The sequence below is a fragment of the Phragmites australis genome, chromosome 3, assembly GCF_958298935.1.
Source record: "Phragmites australis chromosome 3, lpPhrAust1.1, whole genome shotgun sequence".
In the NCBI taxonomy this organism is placed as follows: domain Eukaryota; kingdom Viridiplantae; phylum Streptophyta; class Magnoliopsida; order Poales; family Poaceae; genus Phragmites; species Phragmites australis.
This window is the reverse complement of record NC_084923.1, coordinates 7,972,209-7,992,664: the sequence shown is the minus strand read 5'-3', so window position 1 is coordinate 7,992,664 and position 20,456 is coordinate 7,972,209. Positions and strand designations below refer to the sequence as shown.

At 45.8% G+C, this 20,456-nt stretch overlaps 3 protein-coding genes and 1 long non-coding RNA gene across 5 annotated transcripts; 2 read left to right on the top strand and 2 right to left on the bottom strand.

Moving 5' to 3' along the window:
* The first annotated feature begins 2,293 nt into the window (after positions 1–2,293).
* LOC133911920 (tubulin alpha-2 chain) lies at positions 2,294–5,931 on the top strand. The gene is made up of 5 exons (XM_062354400.1): positions 2,294–2,531; positions 3,038–3,252; positions 3,694–3,893; positions 4,825–5,333; positions 5,426–5,931. Exons 1-5 carry the CDS (start codon positions 2,419–2,421, stop codon positions 5,733–5,735), a joined length of 1,347 nt encoding a protein of 448 aa, XP_062210384.1. The 5' UTR covers positions 2,294–2,418; the 3' UTR covers positions 5,736–5,931.
* Positions 2,891–4,908, bottom strand: LOC133911922 (uncharacterized). The gene is made up of 2 exons (XR_009908732.1): positions 4,773–4,908; positions 2,891–3,287 (listed from the first exon to the last, which is right to left on the bottom strand). It is a non-coding gene; the product is annotated as an uncharacterized LOC133911922 (long non-coding RNA).
* A 1,440-nt stretch (positions 5,932–7,371) lies between the features above and the next one.
* Positions 7,372–10,377, top strand: LOC133911921 (superoxide dismutase [Cu-Zn] 2-like). Of its 2 annotated transcripts, XM_062354401.1 has the most exons (7): positions 7,373–7,585; positions 7,674–7,775; positions 8,504–8,599; positions 8,701–8,732; positions 8,812–8,887; positions 9,896–9,949; positions 10,141–10,377. In XM_062354401.1, the coding sequence occupies exons 1-7, from the start codon at positions 7,483–7,485 to the stop codon at positions 10,167–10,169; spliced, it is 492 nt and encodes a 163-aa protein (XP_062210385.1). In that variant the 5' UTR covers positions 7,373–7,482; the 3' UTR covers positions 10,170–10,377. The 2 variants fall into 2 exon arrangements, with proteins under 2 accessions (XP_062210386.1, XP_062210385.1); XM_062354402.1 differs by lacking the exons at positions 9,896–9,949; positions 10,141–10,377 and adding an exon at positions 8,984–9,874 and having other exon boundaries at positions 7,372–7,585.
* A 6,726-nt stretch (positions 10,378–17,103) lies between these two features.
* Positions 17,104–20,120, bottom strand: LOC133911919 (uncharacterized). Its single transcript, XM_062354398.1, has 7 exons — positions 19,944–20,120; positions 19,708–19,825; positions 19,265–19,353; positions 19,141–19,187; positions 18,949–19,037; positions 18,147–18,280; positions 17,104–18,059 (listed from the first exon to the last, which is right to left on the bottom strand). Exons 1-7 carry the CDS (start codon positions 20,034–20,036, stop codon positions 17,292–17,294), a joined length of 1,338 nt encoding a protein of 445 aa, XP_062210382.1. The 5' UTR covers positions 20,037–20,120; the 3' UTR covers positions 17,104–17,291.
* Between the last annotated feature and the right edge of the window lie 336 nt (positions 20,121–20,456).

Sequence of the window (20,456 nt, the reverse complement as noted above, 5' to 3'; positions counted from 1 at the left end):
GTTTTCCCTCTTTTTCAAAACAGTATTCTTCTGTTACTCCAAAAAATTTAAAACTTTTTTTACATGTTTCATAATACATGTGCAACCCATTTTAATTGGATTTACCAAAAAAATCCTTTGTATATTTAAAACTAAAATTCTTCAAAAAAAAAAGACTACTTTTATAACTTGTAATAATTGTTAGTGTCTCAAATAAATTCCCAAAAATCTAGAAAAAATTCACTAATATTCTTCTTATATGATGGAATAATTTCTAAAATTATTTCCAGCCCTAGTTTATATGATAAAAAAGTGAGTTCCTTTGTAATGATTCATTTATATGCATTTTTATCATTTCATGTAAATGAAGTATTACAAAGGAACTCACTTTTTCATCATATAAACTAGGGCTGGAAATAATTTTAGAAATTATTCCATCACATAAGAAGAATATTGGTGAATTTTTCTAGATTTTTGGGAATTTATTTAAGACATTAACAATTATTACAAGTTATAAAAATAGTCTTTTTTTGAGAATTTTAGTTTTAAATATACAAAGGATTTTTCAGTGAATCTAATTAAAATAGGTTGTACATGGAATATGGAACATGTAAAAAAGTTTTAAATTTTTTGGAGTAACAGAAGACCACTGTTTTGAAAAAGAGGTAAAGCAAAATTCAAACGCACTGCTGTTACTGTTCATGCACGGTACTGCCCATTTTCGGGACGTCGTGTGTCGAATACGGTGCTAGAGTGTTATTTTTGGCATACCGTGTGCTGAATATGGTATTTTCGGTGTACGGTGTACCGAAAGTTAATTTTCGATAAACGAGGTGCCGAATACGAATGCTAAAATTGTAAATACGATGATATGTTATCTATTTCGGTAAACGATCGTATATATTGTCTAATTTTGTATTTTTGCCGATGATCTGTATGTACTGACGGAGTAGGAATAAAGCAGCGAAAATTATTAGAACTCACAAGTCTACGATTTTTTGGCAAGTCTTTGATTGTGATGTTGAAATTCAGACGTCCCTCGACATCGTGGTGCAAAGAGCGATAATCACACATGATTTTTCCCTGCTAGCTTTACTGGATTTTGTACTGTTCCTGTATACACCTCATTGCTTGGCTAGCATAGCAGCACTCAAAAACCGCACGATACTATTGCTGTCCTATGAAATATAAGAAGATTCAGGAAGCCAATCGATGGCAGAGCATTTGATCATTACCTTGTGGGCGCTGCTGGGGCAGTGGCGTTAGCGGCACGCAGTAATCATCAAGATTGACGCAAACAGTGCTCCATCAAGATCACCACCTCACCAGCATGGCGATATCCGCCCCCTGTTGAGCTCATCAGCATAGCCGCAGTTTGTGCTGGCGCCATCCAGCGTAGCCTCTTGCATGAGTTTAACCCACGACGGTAGTGTCCTCTTCTTATCATAGTGGCGCTTGATTTGGAATCGATGGCGAAGAGGAGGTGCAGTCATTTTTTATTACCAGATGACGTGGTTTGAGTCCTGACGAACAAACATGGGAGATCAGCAACTCGGTTTCCACATTGACGTCGAAACCACAAAAACTACTGCGGGATGCACCTTGGATGTCAGAACATGAGGTAACTCGAGGAATTATTAGGTTTTGCACAAGTTAAAGAAAAGAATTGAAGCCTTTAACCGAAAAGTACTGGTTTCACCTATCTTGAAAACCATCTAGATACCATTTACCTGGACTACTAGCACTTATCAGTTACCGACCCTAAACATAACAGACAGGCTAGACGACCATAGAGCGTGTAGCATCACCTCTCTCTTAGCAACATCTACTTTATACTTAGCACTCCTTCACATGTGCTAAGATGATCTAAAATATTTAATTTTATTACTAAAACAAAATTAGTACTGATAACAAACTTTATTCCTTAGCACCTTCATACTTTTAGTCTTAACCCATACGCCTATGTCCCTTAGACTAAGGCCAACCATTTCTCTTTGTAACGAAAATCTTATCGTGAAGGGATTTTTTTTCCTTCAGCGTTTCAACAGTTTCACTTTACGGTTTCTGTCATGAAAGTATTCTCAAGATCATTTCCTTCAGAACGAGATTATCTCTCATTTTTTTTCGTAATTTTTTTCGAAAGAAATTTGTTAGAGGTGAGAAAAAATAAAAAAAATAAAAACAGAGAAAGTAACCTAGTAATTTTTGTCCATCCAGTCGCTTCCGACGTGTGCGTTGTGCAAACCATCCGTCGCTGTCTACTTTCTGAAGAACGTCCCGGTTGACGCCGCTATGATGTCTTGTCCTTTCTTCCCTTCTGCTCTGCTGCAGGCCTTTTTCCTGTGTGCTGCAGGCCTTTTTCGGTTCTCTTCTGCCTTCTTCCTCGTGCAGGGGCCGATTGTCAAGTCTGAGCCCTGACAGTAGCAGAAGGAGAGAGAGATGAGAGAGGTAATAAGCATCCACATAGGTCAGGCGGGCATCCAGGTGGGGAATTCTTGCTGGGAGCTCTACTGCCTCGAGCATGGCATCCAGCCTGATGGCCTCATGCCCAGGTCCCTTTCTTTTCCAATTCTTCCACTTCTGCTGTTTTTTTTTTTTAATTTCTTCCTTCAGAATTCTGTCTGAGTTTGGTCTATTGATGCTGATTCCAAAGCAGATGACGAATTATTTGTGAGATATAGCGGTACCTCTTTTGTTCTTGTAGTAGTAGCCTCACAGAAGGATTCGATTTTGGAGATAATTCTGAGGACGATCCTCAACTGTGGATGATATCCAGAAGAAGTAAAACTTGGGAAATTTTGTTGGATGCTCAGATAATCTGTTTCAGTTTGGGCCATGCATCCCAGTACTGTTCTTGATGACACCCTTGTTTTCAGAACCACTTGCTTTAAAAGTAAAAAGGACATGATCAAAATACGAAAAATTTGCGTATAAAAAAAGCTCCTGTTTTGTGAAACAAGCTTCAGGGAGGATAGCATGTGACTTGCTACCGATTTGTGTGCCTAGCTCTCCTATTTTACACTATCTAATTCTCAGTCTTTGGCCCGTTGGCTTGCAGTGATACCTCTCCTGGGGTTGCAAGGGATGCATTCAACACGTTCTTCAGTGAAACGAGTGCAGGGAAGCACGTTCCAAGGGCCTTGTTTGTCGATTTGGAGCCCACTGTCATTGACGAAGTGAAGACCGGGTCATACCGCCAGCTCTTCCATCCAGAGCAACTCATCTCTTACAAGGAAGATGCAGCAAACAATTTTGCCCGTGGACATTACACAGGTGTGATATGCCTTGCCTCACTTTTAAGCCATTTCCTGAGAAAAGGAAAAAAAGTTGCAACAATTGAAAATGTAAGATTGGTCAGGGTATAATAACTCTTGTGGTTTGCAAGCGCTACCTTGAATTTTGGCATTTGTAAGGTGCATTTGTATATTGTGTATATTTATATATTTGAATAGTGCTAGCAAGTGGCAGGTGGAACTAATCCACAAAAGGGAAAATACTATTAAGGGGTTTAAGGGGTCAGGATCCACAATTTAAATATTCAGTCATTCTATGCTGTCTACTATTCATACAAGCAATATCACTTTTTCTTTTTTAACTTGGGGCAACTTTAAAAAATTGCCGTGCTTGAGAAACTGTCCTATGCTCGTTTTAATATTTATCCTGTTTGGGAACTAAGTGACAACTGAAGATTTACAATATCTTTTTGTGCTGCAGTTGGAAGAGAAGTAGTAGATCTTTGCCTTGATCGAATAAGAAAACTGGCAGACAACTGCACTGGCCTCCAAGGTTTTCTGGTTTTCAATGCTGTTGGTGGTGGAACTGGCTCTGGACTTGGTTCATTACTTTTGGAGCGCCTATCAGTAGATTATGGTAGGAAGTCAAAGCTCGGTTTCACCATCTATCCTTCACCACAGGTATCATCATGACAATTTGAGATCATTCCTGTATACATAATTTGTCATCGCATTTTCTTATCTAGGCAGTTGCTATTCTATCATGTTTTTAGAGAACACTATTCTGTCATGTTTGCTTATTAACAATAAATTACCATCTCATGGAAGATTTTGTATTACTATGTGGTGTGTAAACATTAGAAGAATGTTACTTAAATTATAATATGAATCGTGATTTGATAAGACTACAAGGATCAACTATAGTACCAGTGGACAAACACATCTCCAACTTGTCATCAGTTTTATTATACCACAAAAATCTCAACTTAACAAAAACGGTTCATCAAATATCTGATACTACCTTCATAAGAAAATAGTATGGCCTACTTTCATTTCTTTTGTGACAAGCTAATATAATTGTTTTGGACCTTTATATTTTATTTCCAACTAGTATGTTGCCTTTGCCAAGTTTCTAGAAGAGCTAAGCAAAAGTATATTTTATGGCCATTTTAGTTGAGCTAACTATGTCAGAGAGTGGAACTATTCATTTGTTCCTGCCAATAGACATAGCATGCATACAGGTGTACCTTCTTCCCGGGGCTATGTTGACCTATCATTGATTGCACCAAAAATTTCTTTAGCAGATGTCTTTGAGAGGTTACTATGTTAAGTACTAAGTATGGACACCATGTGCAGCCACACTTATGCAAATGGAGCAAAGATGTGAGTGGGTATGCATAGGAATATTATGCTACACCATTGGGGACAGTTGTCTTTATTTTCTACATACATGATTGATAATAGATCATCTGTATTCTTGAGTGTAGAGGCCTAGAGGGATAAAAATAATTTGTATACTAGCACTGGCATGATAAGAAAAATCTAGTGAAGGAGGTTTACCTGTCATTGTTACAGTACAAATACTCTATACTGAAACCATTTCCTGTTGCAGATTTCAACTGCTGTTGTCGAGCCTTATAACAGTGTGCTCTCCACACATTCCCTGATTGAACACACTGATGTTGTTGTGCTTCTTGATAATGAAGCTATCTATGACATATGCAAGAAGTCCCTGGACATTGAGCGCCCAACATACACCAATCTGAACAGGCTTATAGCTCAAGTTATATCATCTCTGACCACCTCGCTGAGGTTTGACGGAGCTATTAATGTCGACATAACTGAGTTCCAGACCAACCTTGTGCCTTACCCTCGGATACACTTCATGCTCTCTTCGTATGCTCCAATTATCTCAGTGGAGAAGGCCTACCATGAACAGCACTCCGTTCCTGAAATCACAAATTCTGTGTTTGAGCCATCAAGTGTGATGGCAAAATGTGACCCCAGGCATGGTAAGTACATGGCATGCTGTTTGATGTACCGTGGCGACGTTGTACCAAAGGATGTGAATGCTGCAGTCCATTCAATCAAGACTAAGAGGATGGTGCAATTTGTTGATTGGTATATGCTCAAAACTCTTGCCAAGTTACATCAGATTGATATATCTTGCAATCTTCGGGCAATAAGCATCTTTCTGTGTTGTGCATTCACAGGTGTCCTACTGGCTTCAAGTGCGGGATAAACTACCAGCCACCAACTGTAGTCCCCGGTGGGGACCTGGCCAAGGTGCAACGAGCGGTCTGCATGATCAGCAACAACACCGCCGTGGCTGAGGTTTTCTCCCGCATTGACCGCAAGTTTGATCTCATGTACGCAAAGCGTGCATTCGTTCATTGGTACGTTGGTGAAGGGATGGAAGAAGGGGAGTTCTCGGAGGCGAGGGAAGATCTTGCTGCACTGGAGAAGGATTATGAGGAAGTTGGAGCTGATGCTGAAAATGATGAGGAGGAAGCCGAGTATTGAGTTGTCTGATCTGAATGCATGCTTATTTTCCTTTGGTTTCAGTCAACCAGGAGTGCTTGGGTGGCATCGCTGTACCTGCCGTTTCTTTCCCTGTTTGCCATTGCATTTCACCTGTTCATTGTTGGCAGAGTAGAAGTGTAAAGATTGGTTGAACTGGTATGATGGTTTGAGGTCAAATAAAATAAGTTTTAAAATATGTCATCAAAAGTATATACTTCAATATACTCTCAATAAATTCTGCTAGAATATTACTAGAAACGCCAATAGTCAAATACCTTCGTTGGAGATCTTGTTGATATCTTAAACAACAAAAAAGAGGAACAAGGGGAGTATATGTGTTGTTCAATGCATCAGTAGCAATGAGGACACCATGGCAGATGCTACATTTCTTGATCCATGGGCAAGGCAAAGGTGAAACCTTGGTTCACTGAACATATCGACAACGAGGCAGACTGCGTAGTGTGAGTATATGAGATGCCCATAGGAACAGCATACAATGAACAGCTTGTTCAGAACATCTATAGGATATGCACAACAAGTGGAGGCGTTTGGGTGCAGTTCACTGAACCTCAGTTTGTTGGATCAATGCTCCACTGATCCAAAAACCTCCTAACTATGATGTTGGGTCATAATTCATACATACTGATACTTTTATCAGGGATCAGGATCGCTTAATATGATGCCAAAGACATGCAGATATATTTTTACAAATGCTTTCATATAGATACATTATAGACATATAGTAACTAATCTCTGAACTTTCAACAACCTGAAACATCGGATGGGCCAATCGATTCGTCAGAGAAGTACTTGCTAGAGATAGAAACTAAAGAAAGGTGATTTTTGCTATGGGAACAAATGAGGCATATAGGAGAAGAAAAGAAGCTACTCCACCACAATTAAAAAGGTAGGGTTCTAGCGAAGGCGTGTAGCGTGCAGACCAGCGAGTGAACGGAGACGTCCGCAAGGACCACGCCCAACTGCCGATGCGGCACAGACCACCTCATTCTCCGGCGATGTCGGCAGCTTCCCTCCCGCGGGGACTAGAGGCGAGGCAGTAGGGTGGTGGAGGACGATGAGGGTTGGGTGGAGGTGGAGGCGAGGTGGCCAGCCGGAGCGCGTCGGCGAGGTGGAAGGTACGGGCCGGCTAGAACCTAGAAGAGTCGAGCACTCACATATTTTCCCGAATTCCGGTGGGCCGTACTGGGTCCTGATTATTATCCGCTATCCATTTTTTCACTGGGTCGGATCGCCATTATTCTCCGCGATCCAATATATCGGGCGGGTCGCGATTTATCCGGGATTTTAAAATTTAGTAATTTTAGATGCTGGTTTGAAAAAATAATATGCGGTTATCGATCTTTTAACGGACGATATGCTAAAAAAATAAATAACAACATTTTATTATCTTAAAATTCAAATACTATATAAATAATTATTAAAAAATAGCATAGAGAATGCTATCTTCTAGATGTCACAGAAATTTCAGGTCATAAATTATTAGATTTGAAAAAAATAAAAGAAAAGCATCAATTTATCGGTTAGCCAGCTCGCGATTATTAATCCATTTTTCTAGATGGCCGGATCGCGATTATTATCCGCGATACATATTTATGGGTCGGACAGGACGGCAAAAATTATCCGCGAATGGACCGTACCGGGTCTCACATCCTGGTTTTTTCAGTGGGCAGAAAGGAGCCGAAGCCGAAGAAGCACGGAGGCGACACGGCGAAGGGAGACGCAGAAAATGGCAGGAAAAGCCGGCGGGCTCAAGGGCGTCGCCCTCATCGGCGGCGGCGCCAACAGCGTGGTCGCTGGCGCCCTCCAATTCTTCCAGGACCCCGCCACCGGTACCCCTCTCTCGACCCCTGCGTTCTGTACGGTCCTGGCTCACCTCTTCCCGTTGATAGTGCTTGCTCTCTATTGTGTGCGCGCTAGGGTACACGGAGGTGAGGGGGAAGGTCACGGGCCTCGCTCCAGGCCCCCACGGATTCCACATCCACGCCTTCGGCGACACTACCAACGGCTGCAACTCCACCGGTGCGTCGCCGTCTTTGCCCACCACGGTTGCTTGTTTGTAAGTTGTGACTGACTGACTGGTGCTGTCGAATTAGGGAGAGTAGATAATACAGGGAATCACGACGCTGGTGAAACGTTTGAGTGACTTGGCTAATCCATTCAGATAGGAAGTGGGGATTAGAATTTCGTGAACCTATTCAATTGAGCAGGGAAGAGCCAGCCATACATGCCAGGTTCTATAGATATGTGTTGCTATATAAAATGCTATATCTCCAGCAGAGGTCTTACGATACCTTCATCTGGCCTGTTGCAAACTTCACCTTTGCTAGTGAATGGAACTACTTCAGCAGCTGTTGACGAAATGAACAGTGATTGCTTTGCAGTATACTGGCAGTGAGCTAGCAGAGAATTGTTGAAGTGCGATATTTGCTATGGAACAATTTCCATTATAGTATCATCCTTTTTTCATAATTATACTATCAGACTAATGGCTACTGCAACTAGGTGCCAAATATTACATCTTTACTTAGTAGAAGGATTTTATCATTTTGTGGCATCTACTGTGATAACGGAATATAGAATTGCTTCTCGCAAACACTGTATTTTAAAAATACCTTTTCAGGAAGAAAAGTTAGCTTCATATAGTTTCTTTTGAAGTATGTGCCTTAGTGCATCACACTGGATTGTGTTATTTATGGGCTGGTATCCGTCATTCTTATGTTGTATTGACAGATATATTTGCTTCATAGGACCTCATTTTAACCCTCATAATAAGCCCCATGGAGCACCATTTGATGATGAGCGACATGTTGGTGATCTGGGAAACATAGTAGCCAACAAAGATGGTTAGTACTATGCCTGCTATAAGGTCCTGTCATCACTAGGGGAGATGTTTGTTTATGAAATAATCCATGTCTCCTAATAATGCTTTGCATACTTATTTCAGGAGTTGCAGAAGTGTTCATAAAGGACTTACAGGTTCGATTGTCTTGAAGGATGTAAATATGACCTTGTTAATGTTGATCAGCTGCTAATCTGTCTCTGCTGCTCTCTGAAGATTTCACTGAGTGGGCCTCATTCCATATTGGGAAGGGCAGTTGTAGTTCATGCTGATGCTGATGATCTAGGGAGGGGTAAGCATGTTTGTATCACCACTGCAATTTTATTATAGTTCTTACGAAATTGAAAATGTGCCCCCTTCTGTACCTATATGTTCATCATTGATGCAGATGGGGCCTCGTCTTTCCGGAAATATTTTATTCAGTGTGGGATTTAGATAGAATAACTGGCATTGCCACTTGCTCAATGGAGATGTTACTGCCAATTGATACCAATCCCATCTTGTTGTTCCTCGAGAATATTATCTCATTCATTTCATGGCTGCTATGACTACAGTAGCAAGTTGGGCGTATGCAACGGTAGTCCCACTTACAGCACTACCATACTATGTGCTAGGCTATGCAACACTTGTAAAACCAGTATCATCATGTTGTTCCTCGAGCATATCATCTCATTCATTTCATGACTGCTATGGCTGCAGTAGGGCGTAATTCACTATGCAAGGGTAGCGCCACATTACAGCAGTACCATACCATGTGCTATGCCATGTAACACTTAGAAACCATGAATTACTAGTCGATATTTTAAGATCTCTTTCTGTTGTGTACATAAAATTGGCTTCATGAGATCCTGCCCTCCATTGATGGCTCATTTGCAGTAGCAGTCAGATGATGAAATTGGCTGAAGAAAGGCATTCATGATGGCGCAATTTTCGATAAATCATTTCCAAGATTGTCATATAATTATATGTTGGACGTTGAATGCTTATGTGTACTAGTACAGGTTCAATTGCTACAAATATAATTTGGACGCTAGAAATGGAAAAAAGAGAGAAAATCTTGCATGCTATTTGACCCTAGTTTTACACTCATTTTATTAAATAAGTATGAGTGGTTTTCTTCATACTATGTTCAACAGCTCATCGTGCTGCTGCAGGTCAAACATTGAAGTATTTTGTTCCTTGCTTCCCTTCCACATTTTGTAATAATCGGCATACTTCAGATTCCTGAACAATTGTTCTAGTGTGAGGCATCCTCATTTTTTAACTGCTCCTCCTGACTATGTTCTTTAATATTTTGAAGGTGGCCATGAACTCAGTAAATCAACAGGAAATGCAGGAGCTAGAATTGGATGTGGTAAATGACATGCCCTTTTTTAGTGTTTCAAACTATAGGAAAGAGCCTAGTAGTTTTTTTTTCTAAGCGAGCCTAACAGAATGTTTATACCAGAAGTGTACATACACAGATTGTGCAAAAAATAGAAACTGGTTTACTTTGCATAAATGATAGCTCTGATATTTCGATGGCCCTTACAAATACACTTGCAGGTATCATTGGAATTCAGTCTGCAGTTTAGCAAATAACATCCAAGGTCCACCAAAAAGAAGGCCAAGGAATTTGTCGTGGTATATGCAGTATGTTTGTGCGGAGACATAGAAATGATGCTCGTTGTTCTGGGCCATTTCAAGACTAAACATTTTAGTGTCCTTGCTGTCTTCAGCTATTTCTACAATAATCTTACGATCTGAATAAGTGGAAAATGCTAGTAAAACCTTGTATTGACATCTGCCTGTCCACAACAATGGTGTCACTGGTTATCTGTAGCTATAAGCCTTTTTTAGGGCAAGCTATAAGAGCATCTCCAATCGACTACTTATATTTGACCTCCTATTTCTCTTATCTAGGGACTCCTCATCCAGATTTCATTTCCTATTTCTCAACGCGTTCCAACCGGCCTTTCATATTTGACTCTCTATATTCAAATCATCTTTATTTTATTAATATCTGGTAACTCTCTCTCCCCCTCTCTCCCCTCTCTCCATAGCCTCTCTCCCGACGTTGGTCAGAGCTTCCTCTCTCTCCTTGCTCTTTCTCTCTTCCCGACCTCTCTCTCCTCGAGCTCCCTCTCTCCACGCCTTCACGGCACGAGTGGGCGGGTGAGGGGGTGACGGCGCAGCGTGGGCGGGCGAGCGGGTGCGGGGAAGCGCGGGTGGGCAGGTGCGGGGCAGTGCGGCAGCATGGGAGGGGCTGTGCGCGGGCGCAGTGGCGCATGTGAGGGGCCGGATGAGAGGCTGGATGAGGAGCCCCTAGATGTAGAGGGTGAGGGAGGAGATTTGAGAGCTCCTCAAAGAAAAGGGGCCGGATAGAGGGTCGGTTGAAGACTGATTTTCATCGTTTTTCCCTCAAATATAAGATATGGGTGGGAAGAGAGTTCGATTGGAGATACTCTAAGCCTATACCCTATAATGGGTGCCGCTTTTGGATTTGTACATAAGCAATGTCTTTTCTTTTAGAACAGGTCAGCTTTTTGTGAGTACATACTCATAGTTCTAAAATGGCCATCTAATTTGTGCCATGGTCAAATGGCAAGCTCTACAACTGGTAGTGTTGTCTCGCATTTACTCTGCTTCCACAAGGTAACCAAGCAAACACACTATGATGACAAATCTGAACATGGAATCATCTTATTGTATCGGAAATTATTCCCGTACTGCACTGTCTGCGCATCTGCAACCGTCTGCTTTACTCCCACCCTATTTTTCTTTACTTCAAACTGCTGCTAGATCCCGGTTCTGAGTGATTTAAAAATGCTTATCCACCCTCTTTTCAATCAACCTCCTTGCTCCACAAGAATCTATCACTTGACAGTATGACGTCCTCCTCAGCAACAGCCGGCCGGTGATCCTTGCGAACAATGAGATTACAGTCCCAAGACACTCTGAACACTGCAACTTCGCAAGGGAGGAGCAGACAAGAACAAGAGAGCAGACAACGTCAATACGGCTTGCAAGTTTAGCCTCCGTTGATACTGATGCCAAGGTCAGCCCTAGCAAAAAATGCCTCGACGGGAAACGGACACGAGGGAAGGCGCCAGGCGCGAGCCGTGCCAGCCCCGTTCGACCAAAGCGTGCCCAAACAACGATGCACGTCGTCTCGGCGGGACGCGCGCGCCCGTCGGCATCAAACTGTGCGCGAAACGGGACCGGTCGAGTGTGCCCGAGAGGATCGGAGAAGGGCCTTGGAGCCTTCCCGTTTGGCGCCGGGCGGGCGCAGCGGGATGCCGTGGGCCGCGACGCCGGCTACGGACACCGCCCGCGCGGCTCGGCTCCCCGCGCGCCCGGCCGATGCCGCCACGGAGACGCGGCTCGTGGACTTTTGTGAGATCGAGATGACCACTGCGCGCGCGAGTGAACGAAGTCACGAACTGACGCACCAAAACCAGGCATCGAACTGATGCCAACGTACCTACGCTGGCTGGCTGGCTCGCTTGATACGAGTAAAGAAACGCGTCCCGAGTCGCGATGCCTGGAAAACGGCTGGGGAACGGCCGTGCGGGCGGTCGCGGTCGACTGCGTGCGAGCTACGGCGAGCGCGCCCGGCAGCATCCGTGGGCGACTGGGCGGGGGCATTATTTTTGCATGTCCTCTCGCCTGTGCGTCCGTGCGTGTGCTTGCCGTGGCGACACCGCTGTTACAGGGCGTGTGTCCTCCCTCCGATGCGCCGAGGAGGCAGACCGACCGTTTCTGTGGTCCGTGGTCTGTAGCCTGGTACGACCGATCGTAGCGTCGTGCCATGAGGCCCCAAGGGACTGGGATCGCCCGTGACTTCACGTATCCATTCGGCTTGCATTTTGTTTCCCTTTGCCCACGAGTGATCGAGCCAAAGTACACGCACACCTCGTCCAAACGTACGTACGTGGAGCTACGAGAAGCTAGCAAAGGGGTGGTTTATCTGCATTACAGTTCATGAAAAGTCACGTATATGGTACTGCTGTAAAATAATTCAATACAAACCTACTCCAACAAAAGCAACAGGCATTCCTACTCATGCTTGAAAAGAAAGAACAAGCAGTCAAAATTGCCATCGTTTCGGGGTTTTTTTGTGTGTGTGTGTGCGCGCGCGCGCTACCAGTGTAGTTACCAAGATTGAGTCAATCACGGAGTAGATCAATTCTCTTTTTAACCTTCTGAGAGCCTTTATAAGTAATCAAGGTAAACATACTTAGAGTGTTCGTTAACACGTCAAATGGTTGGGACGCATTGGTTTAGCTCATTGTATGGAAAGATGAGTTGTACACACTGGTCCATGTGGATACTGCACAATGCACATCACATTGGTACATTCTGATATGTGGTACTCCCTCTATAAATTTTTTTTTTATGATGTTTAAGACAAGTTTGAAGAAAGTGTGGATTGACTCTTGTGCCCTCCATTTCCGTGAAGATTTCACCGCACGACTCGCACCTCCATCCCGCCGCGCCTCACCGCCACCCTGCGCTCCACCCCGCCATGCCCCGCCGCCACACGACTCACGCCTCCATCCACGAACCCCCTCGACTTCCATCCACATCCCCGTGCGTCGTGTGCTGTCATGCAGGGATTCCTGTGACAGCCACACAACGGGTCGACGTCGACCGCAGCGGTGTGGCTGTGGATCAAGGCGGGGCAGGGTGGCATGCTGGTGCGGTGATGGACGCGGTGTAACTCCCTGGGCACATGCCGCTGGAGGTCTGGGAGCACGAGCGTGGCGTGGTCAACGACGGCGAGGAGGGCGCCCCCACCGCTGCACTGGCACTGATTGGGCCCAAAGCGAGGAGCGACGCCTAGGATTTCCCTAAAGTGAGGAAAAGCACAAGCACAGGTAGTCATCCCCAATCCGTTTGTCTCCCTCTGTCTGCCAAGTTGTGCTAAATAAGTTCCACGGTAATCTTGATCTTGTAATGAACAATTGTGGATGAGGTTCTTGACATGAAAATCATTGCTTGTGAATTGTGGTTGTTACCCAACTCTTTCCCTTTGCTTCAATGTATGCAGAACACTACCGAAAATTCTTGATTGAATCTAACTCAAGTCTAGCATTCTGTAACGTTGGGTTGGCACTACCTGATTCTGCAATCTCCTGGCCACCAAAATTACTGGGGAAGGTAGTGGCGTTATTATGAATTCTTGAGTCCAATGCACCTACAATTTAAGGCAAGACAGAGTTACTAGGCAGTTCATTTTGTTTTGTGTCATCGCTTGGAGTCCTACAGTTAGTGTCTCCCATATGTGAAATTTGTGTTTCTACTCTATTATCATCTATTGTTTAAAGTATTAAAATGCAGACTAAATTAAGGTTTTTCATATTGTTTCTTTGCACATGATTTCCACTGAATTCCTCCATGATTTGAAACATCATTTTCTGGAGTAATTATGTTTCCACCTGAATTTACATGTGGTAATTATATATGGTGATTGTTTGTGTGTGATTGTAGGGTAGCTCTATCATTTGTATCCATCACCTATAGGCTCTAGTACATTCTATTTGATACCTTTTAAATCTAAAATATCCTCTGTTTTTTGTATAACCTCTGGTAGCAGCATACATACATATCCTCACAGATTATTTTGCTCAATTTATTTTTTAATTCTAGTACATGTGAACTCAAGATGCCAATTACTGTGAACTTTTGACAGTTTATTTAAATTTTCTAATACATGTACCAATACATTTTAGCCCATATTTCAATTGACCTCCTGTAGGGTTGCGCATGGAGGGCTGAATGTTCAAGAAGCGGGAGGACAATGGAACAAGAAGAGGATGTCCTTCTGTGCGAGCATGCCAATTTTAAGATCCCCATTGGGCAGGTTGTTGCTATTGTTGAGGATATTGCAATACTTCGCCAAATGCATGTTAAAAACATGGGCAACAAGTGTTCAAATTATTTTATTGTGTTTCTGTATGCTTCTCCTGAGCCTAGTCACTAGCAAAATGGAAGAAGCAAAGGAATTCAGGAGTACAAAAGTTCTCCATTTTTTTTTGTGCCATTCATTCTAAACAAGATTGTACATGGTCAGCATTTCAATAACAATGTTCAAACTCCAACATGTATTCAATATTATCATCTGTGTAGATATTTACTCTTCAGTTTGTTCACTACACATCCAAAATTCATGTGCTTCAGAGACGGAAGCAAGAGGTGCTGCACAATATGGTTTATCTTCCTTCTGCAGGCATACATATCTTCTCATTTCCTTGTGTAAGTATATATGTCTTTGCAGTAGAGCCACACAAGGGTTTATCATAGACATGCAAGCAATATGTTCACAACAATATCACCCACTTGTTACTTGAAGAAGCTCTCCCCTCGGACCTGAACATTGACATATCAAGAATGGACTAGTAACCTTCTAACAGTTGAGAGCCTGACCACAACTGATTTCTTCTTTTGTTGGTGTGGGCTGGCACCGACAATCGGCATTGGCTGGACCTCGTTGCTCAAAATCGGACAGGGATACGAAGCCGATGGCGGCCGCGGAGCTAAATAAGATCATGCATGGGCTGAACACCGACGAGCTGCCGGGGTTCGTGGTCACAGTCTTCGACTAGCGGCCCACCGACTGGACGCCACTGCATTGTCCCCGCCCTCGGCGCTGAGGCCGCTAGCCGATGCGCTACTCCATGAGCAGGACCAATGCGCGTAGTTGGCTGCCGCTCTTGCCATCGTGGTGGCAATCGAGGCCTCAACGACCTCACCACGTACCTCCAGGCGCTCCTCCCGCGCCTCCTCAAGCTCCTCCGCAGCTCCATGTTCTAGGCCAAGCCCGCACTCATCTCCCTCATCGGCGCGACCTCGGCCGCATCCGGCAGAGAAGTCGCCTCCACCGTAGAAAAATCGATTTCATGAGTATACATAGCACTGAATCTCCCCAAATCGATTCCTGGAAAAATCACAGACTTAGAGTCAGCACCGGATCTCCCCAAATCGCAAGGTCCGGAGCGGTTCTTGGCACGGATCGATGAAGACGGCACGAAAGAGGGTGCGGCAGGAGAGGTCCTACTCGAGGAGAGCTATCGCCTTTGAGGGAGAGTGCCACTGCCCAGGGAGAGCTGTCGCCATCGAGGGAGAGCGCCGCTATTGGGGTAGAGCGCTGGGTCTTGAGCAGGAGAACTACAAAGGGCCAAAATGAAAGACAGCGTTTCCTCAAAACTACAGTGTCATATTAAAACTCATTCTACTCACAATTACAACGTCATATACAAAAATACAGAGGGAGTACTAAGTATATCTTGCTAACTGCACGCATGATATCCAAAAACATTTTAGAGCAGGCGTATAATACTTTGGATTTCCAGCAAGCCGCCCACAACAAAGTTAAAGGAGATGTAATTCATGTGAAAAGATGGGATTATTTTGCTTTTTTTTCTCTGCGCGATTCATATTTATTTCGCGAATGGATTCTTGTTCTCTTCAACGTTCTAATAGATTCCCTTCATAATTTCTTTCAGAAGCGATTCTCTCTTCCATGCTCTTCACCTTAGTAATCTCTCTCATTTCTCTTCGTGAATTCATTTAAAAGTAGATTGTTGAAGATGAGAAAAAAATAAAAGTATGAGAATAAAGAAGAGAATCAGAAAAAAAAAAAGAAAGAGAGAGAGAATGCGGTTAAAGATGGTCTGCGCAAATGGAGCAGCGATCATTCTCGGACAAAACCAAAGAGGATCGAGGCCCACACGAAGCAGATCCTGCATCTGGATTAATGAAAGCAACTGCATCACTGTCGCAGTCGATCGATTGTTTTAGCAGGATTTCTCGTCGCAAAAGAGGATTGCATCGCATGCACCCTGTACTGCTTTGCCTCGCTTTACCCGAACTCGAGGAAAAAAGACGCAGGCTTGCGACGTGCTTGCTAGTTCAAATTTAAGTTTATATTCAAAGGGAAGAAATGATGCATTTCATCCAATTCCGTCATCAAGCGCTTTGCTTTTTGTAAGCTCTCGTTGGAAAGCACAAAGTGTCAACCCTGATCATCTCAAAGTAAAACCAACTTATACAGAAAATTCAAGGAGAGAATCAAAAGGCGTTGGAACCGTATGTGTGTAGGGTCCACGTAATACTACCTGCTCTCAGTAAGTAAAGCTCGCTAATGCATGCTTTGGGCGGTTTACGGAGTGCCCGACAGGGTTACAGCAAAAGATCGAAAAGGAAAAAATCGTCGTCACTCTCCAAGCCACTTTCTTCTTCCTCCTCCTCTCAGCGTTTGAAAATTTTCAACGGTACTTACGTGACCTCAGACGCCTAACTGATCATGCATCATCGTGCATGGAGCCTTGCTGGCTACTACCTCGAACTGTGTGGTAGGCCGTGGACTCGTGCTGTCGTATGACATTGTCGCGTGTTTGAAACGAGTCCAAGCTCTTGCTGTCGTATGATATTGTCAAAAGTTTTTGTATTTTAAAATCTCAGTTCGGGCCAAGCACATGCTGAATTGATCAAACAACAATCAATCACAGAGAGGCAAGTGGCTGGTGCAGAAAGGGGTCGATTTTAATCACATTTTCAGGGCTGTTATTGTACACGGGTTCAAGGAATATCATACTACGCACTAAGTACTGGGGGAAAAGTTGGCAAAAGATTAACTTAGCATAATATAGCATCGGATTATGTTGTATGGAGAAAATTCTCTAGTCGCCTGGACTGATTCATGCAGAACCAGATCAGATCCTCTGCTGCTGCTGCTGATGGTGGTGGTGATGGTGCTGCTGCTGCTGCGGGTGCAGTCCCGCGTGTCGGCGCAGCGGCTGCTGCACCGGCTTCTGCTTGAACTTCTCGCTAACGATGGATATGAGGCCGCCGAGCGGGGGACGCATCTTGGCGCGGTAGGATATCTCGTCGTAGGGTCGGCGGTAGAAGCGCAGGAACGGGAGGAAGGACTCGCGCTCGCGCTCGCCGCGGCTGGCTTGCCCGTCCTTCCGGAACGCGAACAGCATCGACGGCGACTGCAGGAACGACGGCCGCGGCGTCCGCGGGAACTGCTGCGGCATCGGCGGTGGCGGTGTCTTCTGTCCCTTGGCGGCGGAGGACAGCGTCAGCGGCACGCCGCCTCGCTGGAACGGAGGCGGCGTGGCCGCCGTCGAGCGCAGCGCGGCGGGCGAGGCGAAGGAGAAGGAGCGCGCGGAGAGCGGGGAAGCGCCGACGAGCGACGGGCTGCTGGAGGTCGGCACCACGCAGCGCGAGCCCACCGAGGCCGGGATGGTGGAGAGGTACCACGGCTTGATGGGGTTGTCGGTGGGGATGACGGAGAACCGCGACGAGGCCGAGCCCACGCCCGCCTTACCCACGACCGCCGCCGCCGCCGCCGGCTCGAACCGCAGCGACGCCGTCCGCGGATACGCCATGAACGATGCGTCCTCCAGCGAGTCATCGAAGTCCAGCGAGCACACCACCGCCGTCGCCGGCGCCAGCTCCACGAACGGCCTCACTCCCTGCACACAGCAGCGTGCACGTTGATCGCCACGTTTCTTGGCTTGCCAATTGCTGCAAAGAGAAACGACACGGCCGACGACGCGTACCTTCCAAAGGACGGAGAAGAGTGAGGGCGGGTCGATGACGAAGGCGCGGTGGAGGCGGCCGGGGTAATAGTCGCCGACGATCTTGAGCGTGCCCATGAGCAGGTTGAGGAAAGCTGACGCCGACCGGAAAAAGCCTGCACCACAAAAAAGATTCGTCTCGTCTCGTCAATCTGTCAACGACCAACTCCAACCCTTTCCTGCATCCCTGCAGATTCTACGGCTCGCGCTTTCCCGCAGCGAAATCAATCATTTTTCTTACTTCTACTCGTTTCAAACCGCACCGGCGGGAAGCAAGCAGCCGAGGAGGACGGCCTCCCCCAAAAGCGGCGGCCGTGCCTGCTACTGTGTAGCAGTGCGCCGGTGCCTGTGCAATGTGCATGCAGCGTGCAAGGCTAAACTAAAAGCGTTCGTTCGGACAAGGCCGAGGGACCATGCGCGGAAGCAACAGCAGTGGCACGGCAACGCGACCCGACCGGACCCGGGGGCGCGGGGGACGGCGAGCGCAGGCGCAGAACCGATGCAGCAGTTGGTGCGACGGGGTCGGGTCTGAGCAGAGGCTTCACCGAGCCAGCCGCATGTGCGCGTCTGACCGGTGGATGCCGTACTGGTACTAGACCGCTGCGCACTGACTGAGTGCCTGGCTCTCGCAAGGCAATGTCGAAAACGAATGCTGCTTCTTGACTGATTTTTCTTTCATTTCTGGAGTAGAGGACAAATACTACCAAGAAGGAATGGAGCGTAGCGCGCCTGCGTACGCTGGTATTTTGTATTCGTTCTGCATTGAGAAGGATCGGTGGCTTACTTGCATCGAAGAGGAGGACGAACTGGTCCACGAAGCGGGACATGCATGCGACGGCCACCTCCAGAGTGAACACCAGCAGGCGCACGAACCTAGTAAGAAGGAAGTTCAAGCATCGACGCGTTCTTGGGTTCAAGCAGGGAGAACGAAAGAAACAGGAAAGTAGGCAGTGTTTAAATGAGTGCCAGTTCTTACGATTTCTGGGAGTGGAACTTGGGGTAGTCCTGCTTGATTCGGAACACCTGCAGAGAGAAACAAATAAATTCCAGTCAGAGCCCAGCTTGCCTGTATAACTAGAAAGGTCCATGTGTAAGCGTACCACAACTGGGCGGCCGTCGTCGTCGTGGCCGGCGACGAAGGCCACGCCATCGGCGAGCTCCGCGGAGAACTCGTCGGCCATGATGTGATCTGCTTACCCCAGAGAAAGGCAGCTCCGTTAGCCCTTCACGGATAATCAATCATTCGAACATAATAGCAACAAGTATTGCACTGTTGCAGACTGTACTTGCTTGAAAATACCAGGAATGAACCAAATCGGCAGCGCAATAAATTCGACGAGCGCACAGTGACTTGACTAAAATGCACTGTGCCGTAGGTATCGGTGTAAGAACATGCAGATTTCGAACAGAGCAGAGCAGCATTAATGAGTAGCTTCCATTTGTTCACGTCCCAACAACCACAGATTTTGAAAAAAAAAAAAAGAAGGGCCTGAGACGAAAGCCTCAGCAAATTAGGAGCGAGAGGAATGGAAGCTGCGCGTACCAGCTCCGACGGTCTCCCTCCATGACAGGACGGTCCTCAGGTGCTTCGCCGCCTTCTTCACGCTATCCCCCCGCGACCGCAGGAACCGCTCCACGCACGCGTCGTTGCAGTACTGCGCCTGCTCGCCATCAGCACCAGGAGAAAAGCTTAAACAAACAGTCAAGCACAGAGATGTATGCACCATGCATGGACACGGCATGAAAATGCTGTTCCTTGCAAGGAAGTCGCGCGTGCACCTGCTTGGCGGAGAGCGGGGCCTGCTTGCGCAGCAACTTGCGGACGGCCTCGGTCTTCTCCCTCTCCTTGGCGTCCACCTTGTTCACGGCCATGGCAGCAGCCTTCACGAGGAGGAAGAGGGGAGGGGGAGGAGAAAAGGGAAGTGTGAACGGCGGAGTGGTGTGGTGAGAGAACTGAGAGTGGAGTGGTGGCGAGAGGAGGAGAGAGTATTATAAGCCGGGCGGGGTGCCGTTCAAGTCACAAACTCTGGCAGACGAGGCTACGCGCTGACGGCAGACGGCAACGGACGTTTGCCTGCGCAGGCCCCTACGGTTTGGACGTCCACTCCACCCGCCTCTGTGATTTCACAGCATACTACCAAAATTGCACCATAATTCCTCGCCCACTAGCTACTTTACGTTGCCTTTTTAAAATAAAATACATCTTATATTTTTCAACGGATAGAGTACTACTAAAATAACATGTACCTACCGGCTGGACTTAAGTTGTTTCTTGATTAAGTATTATGTACT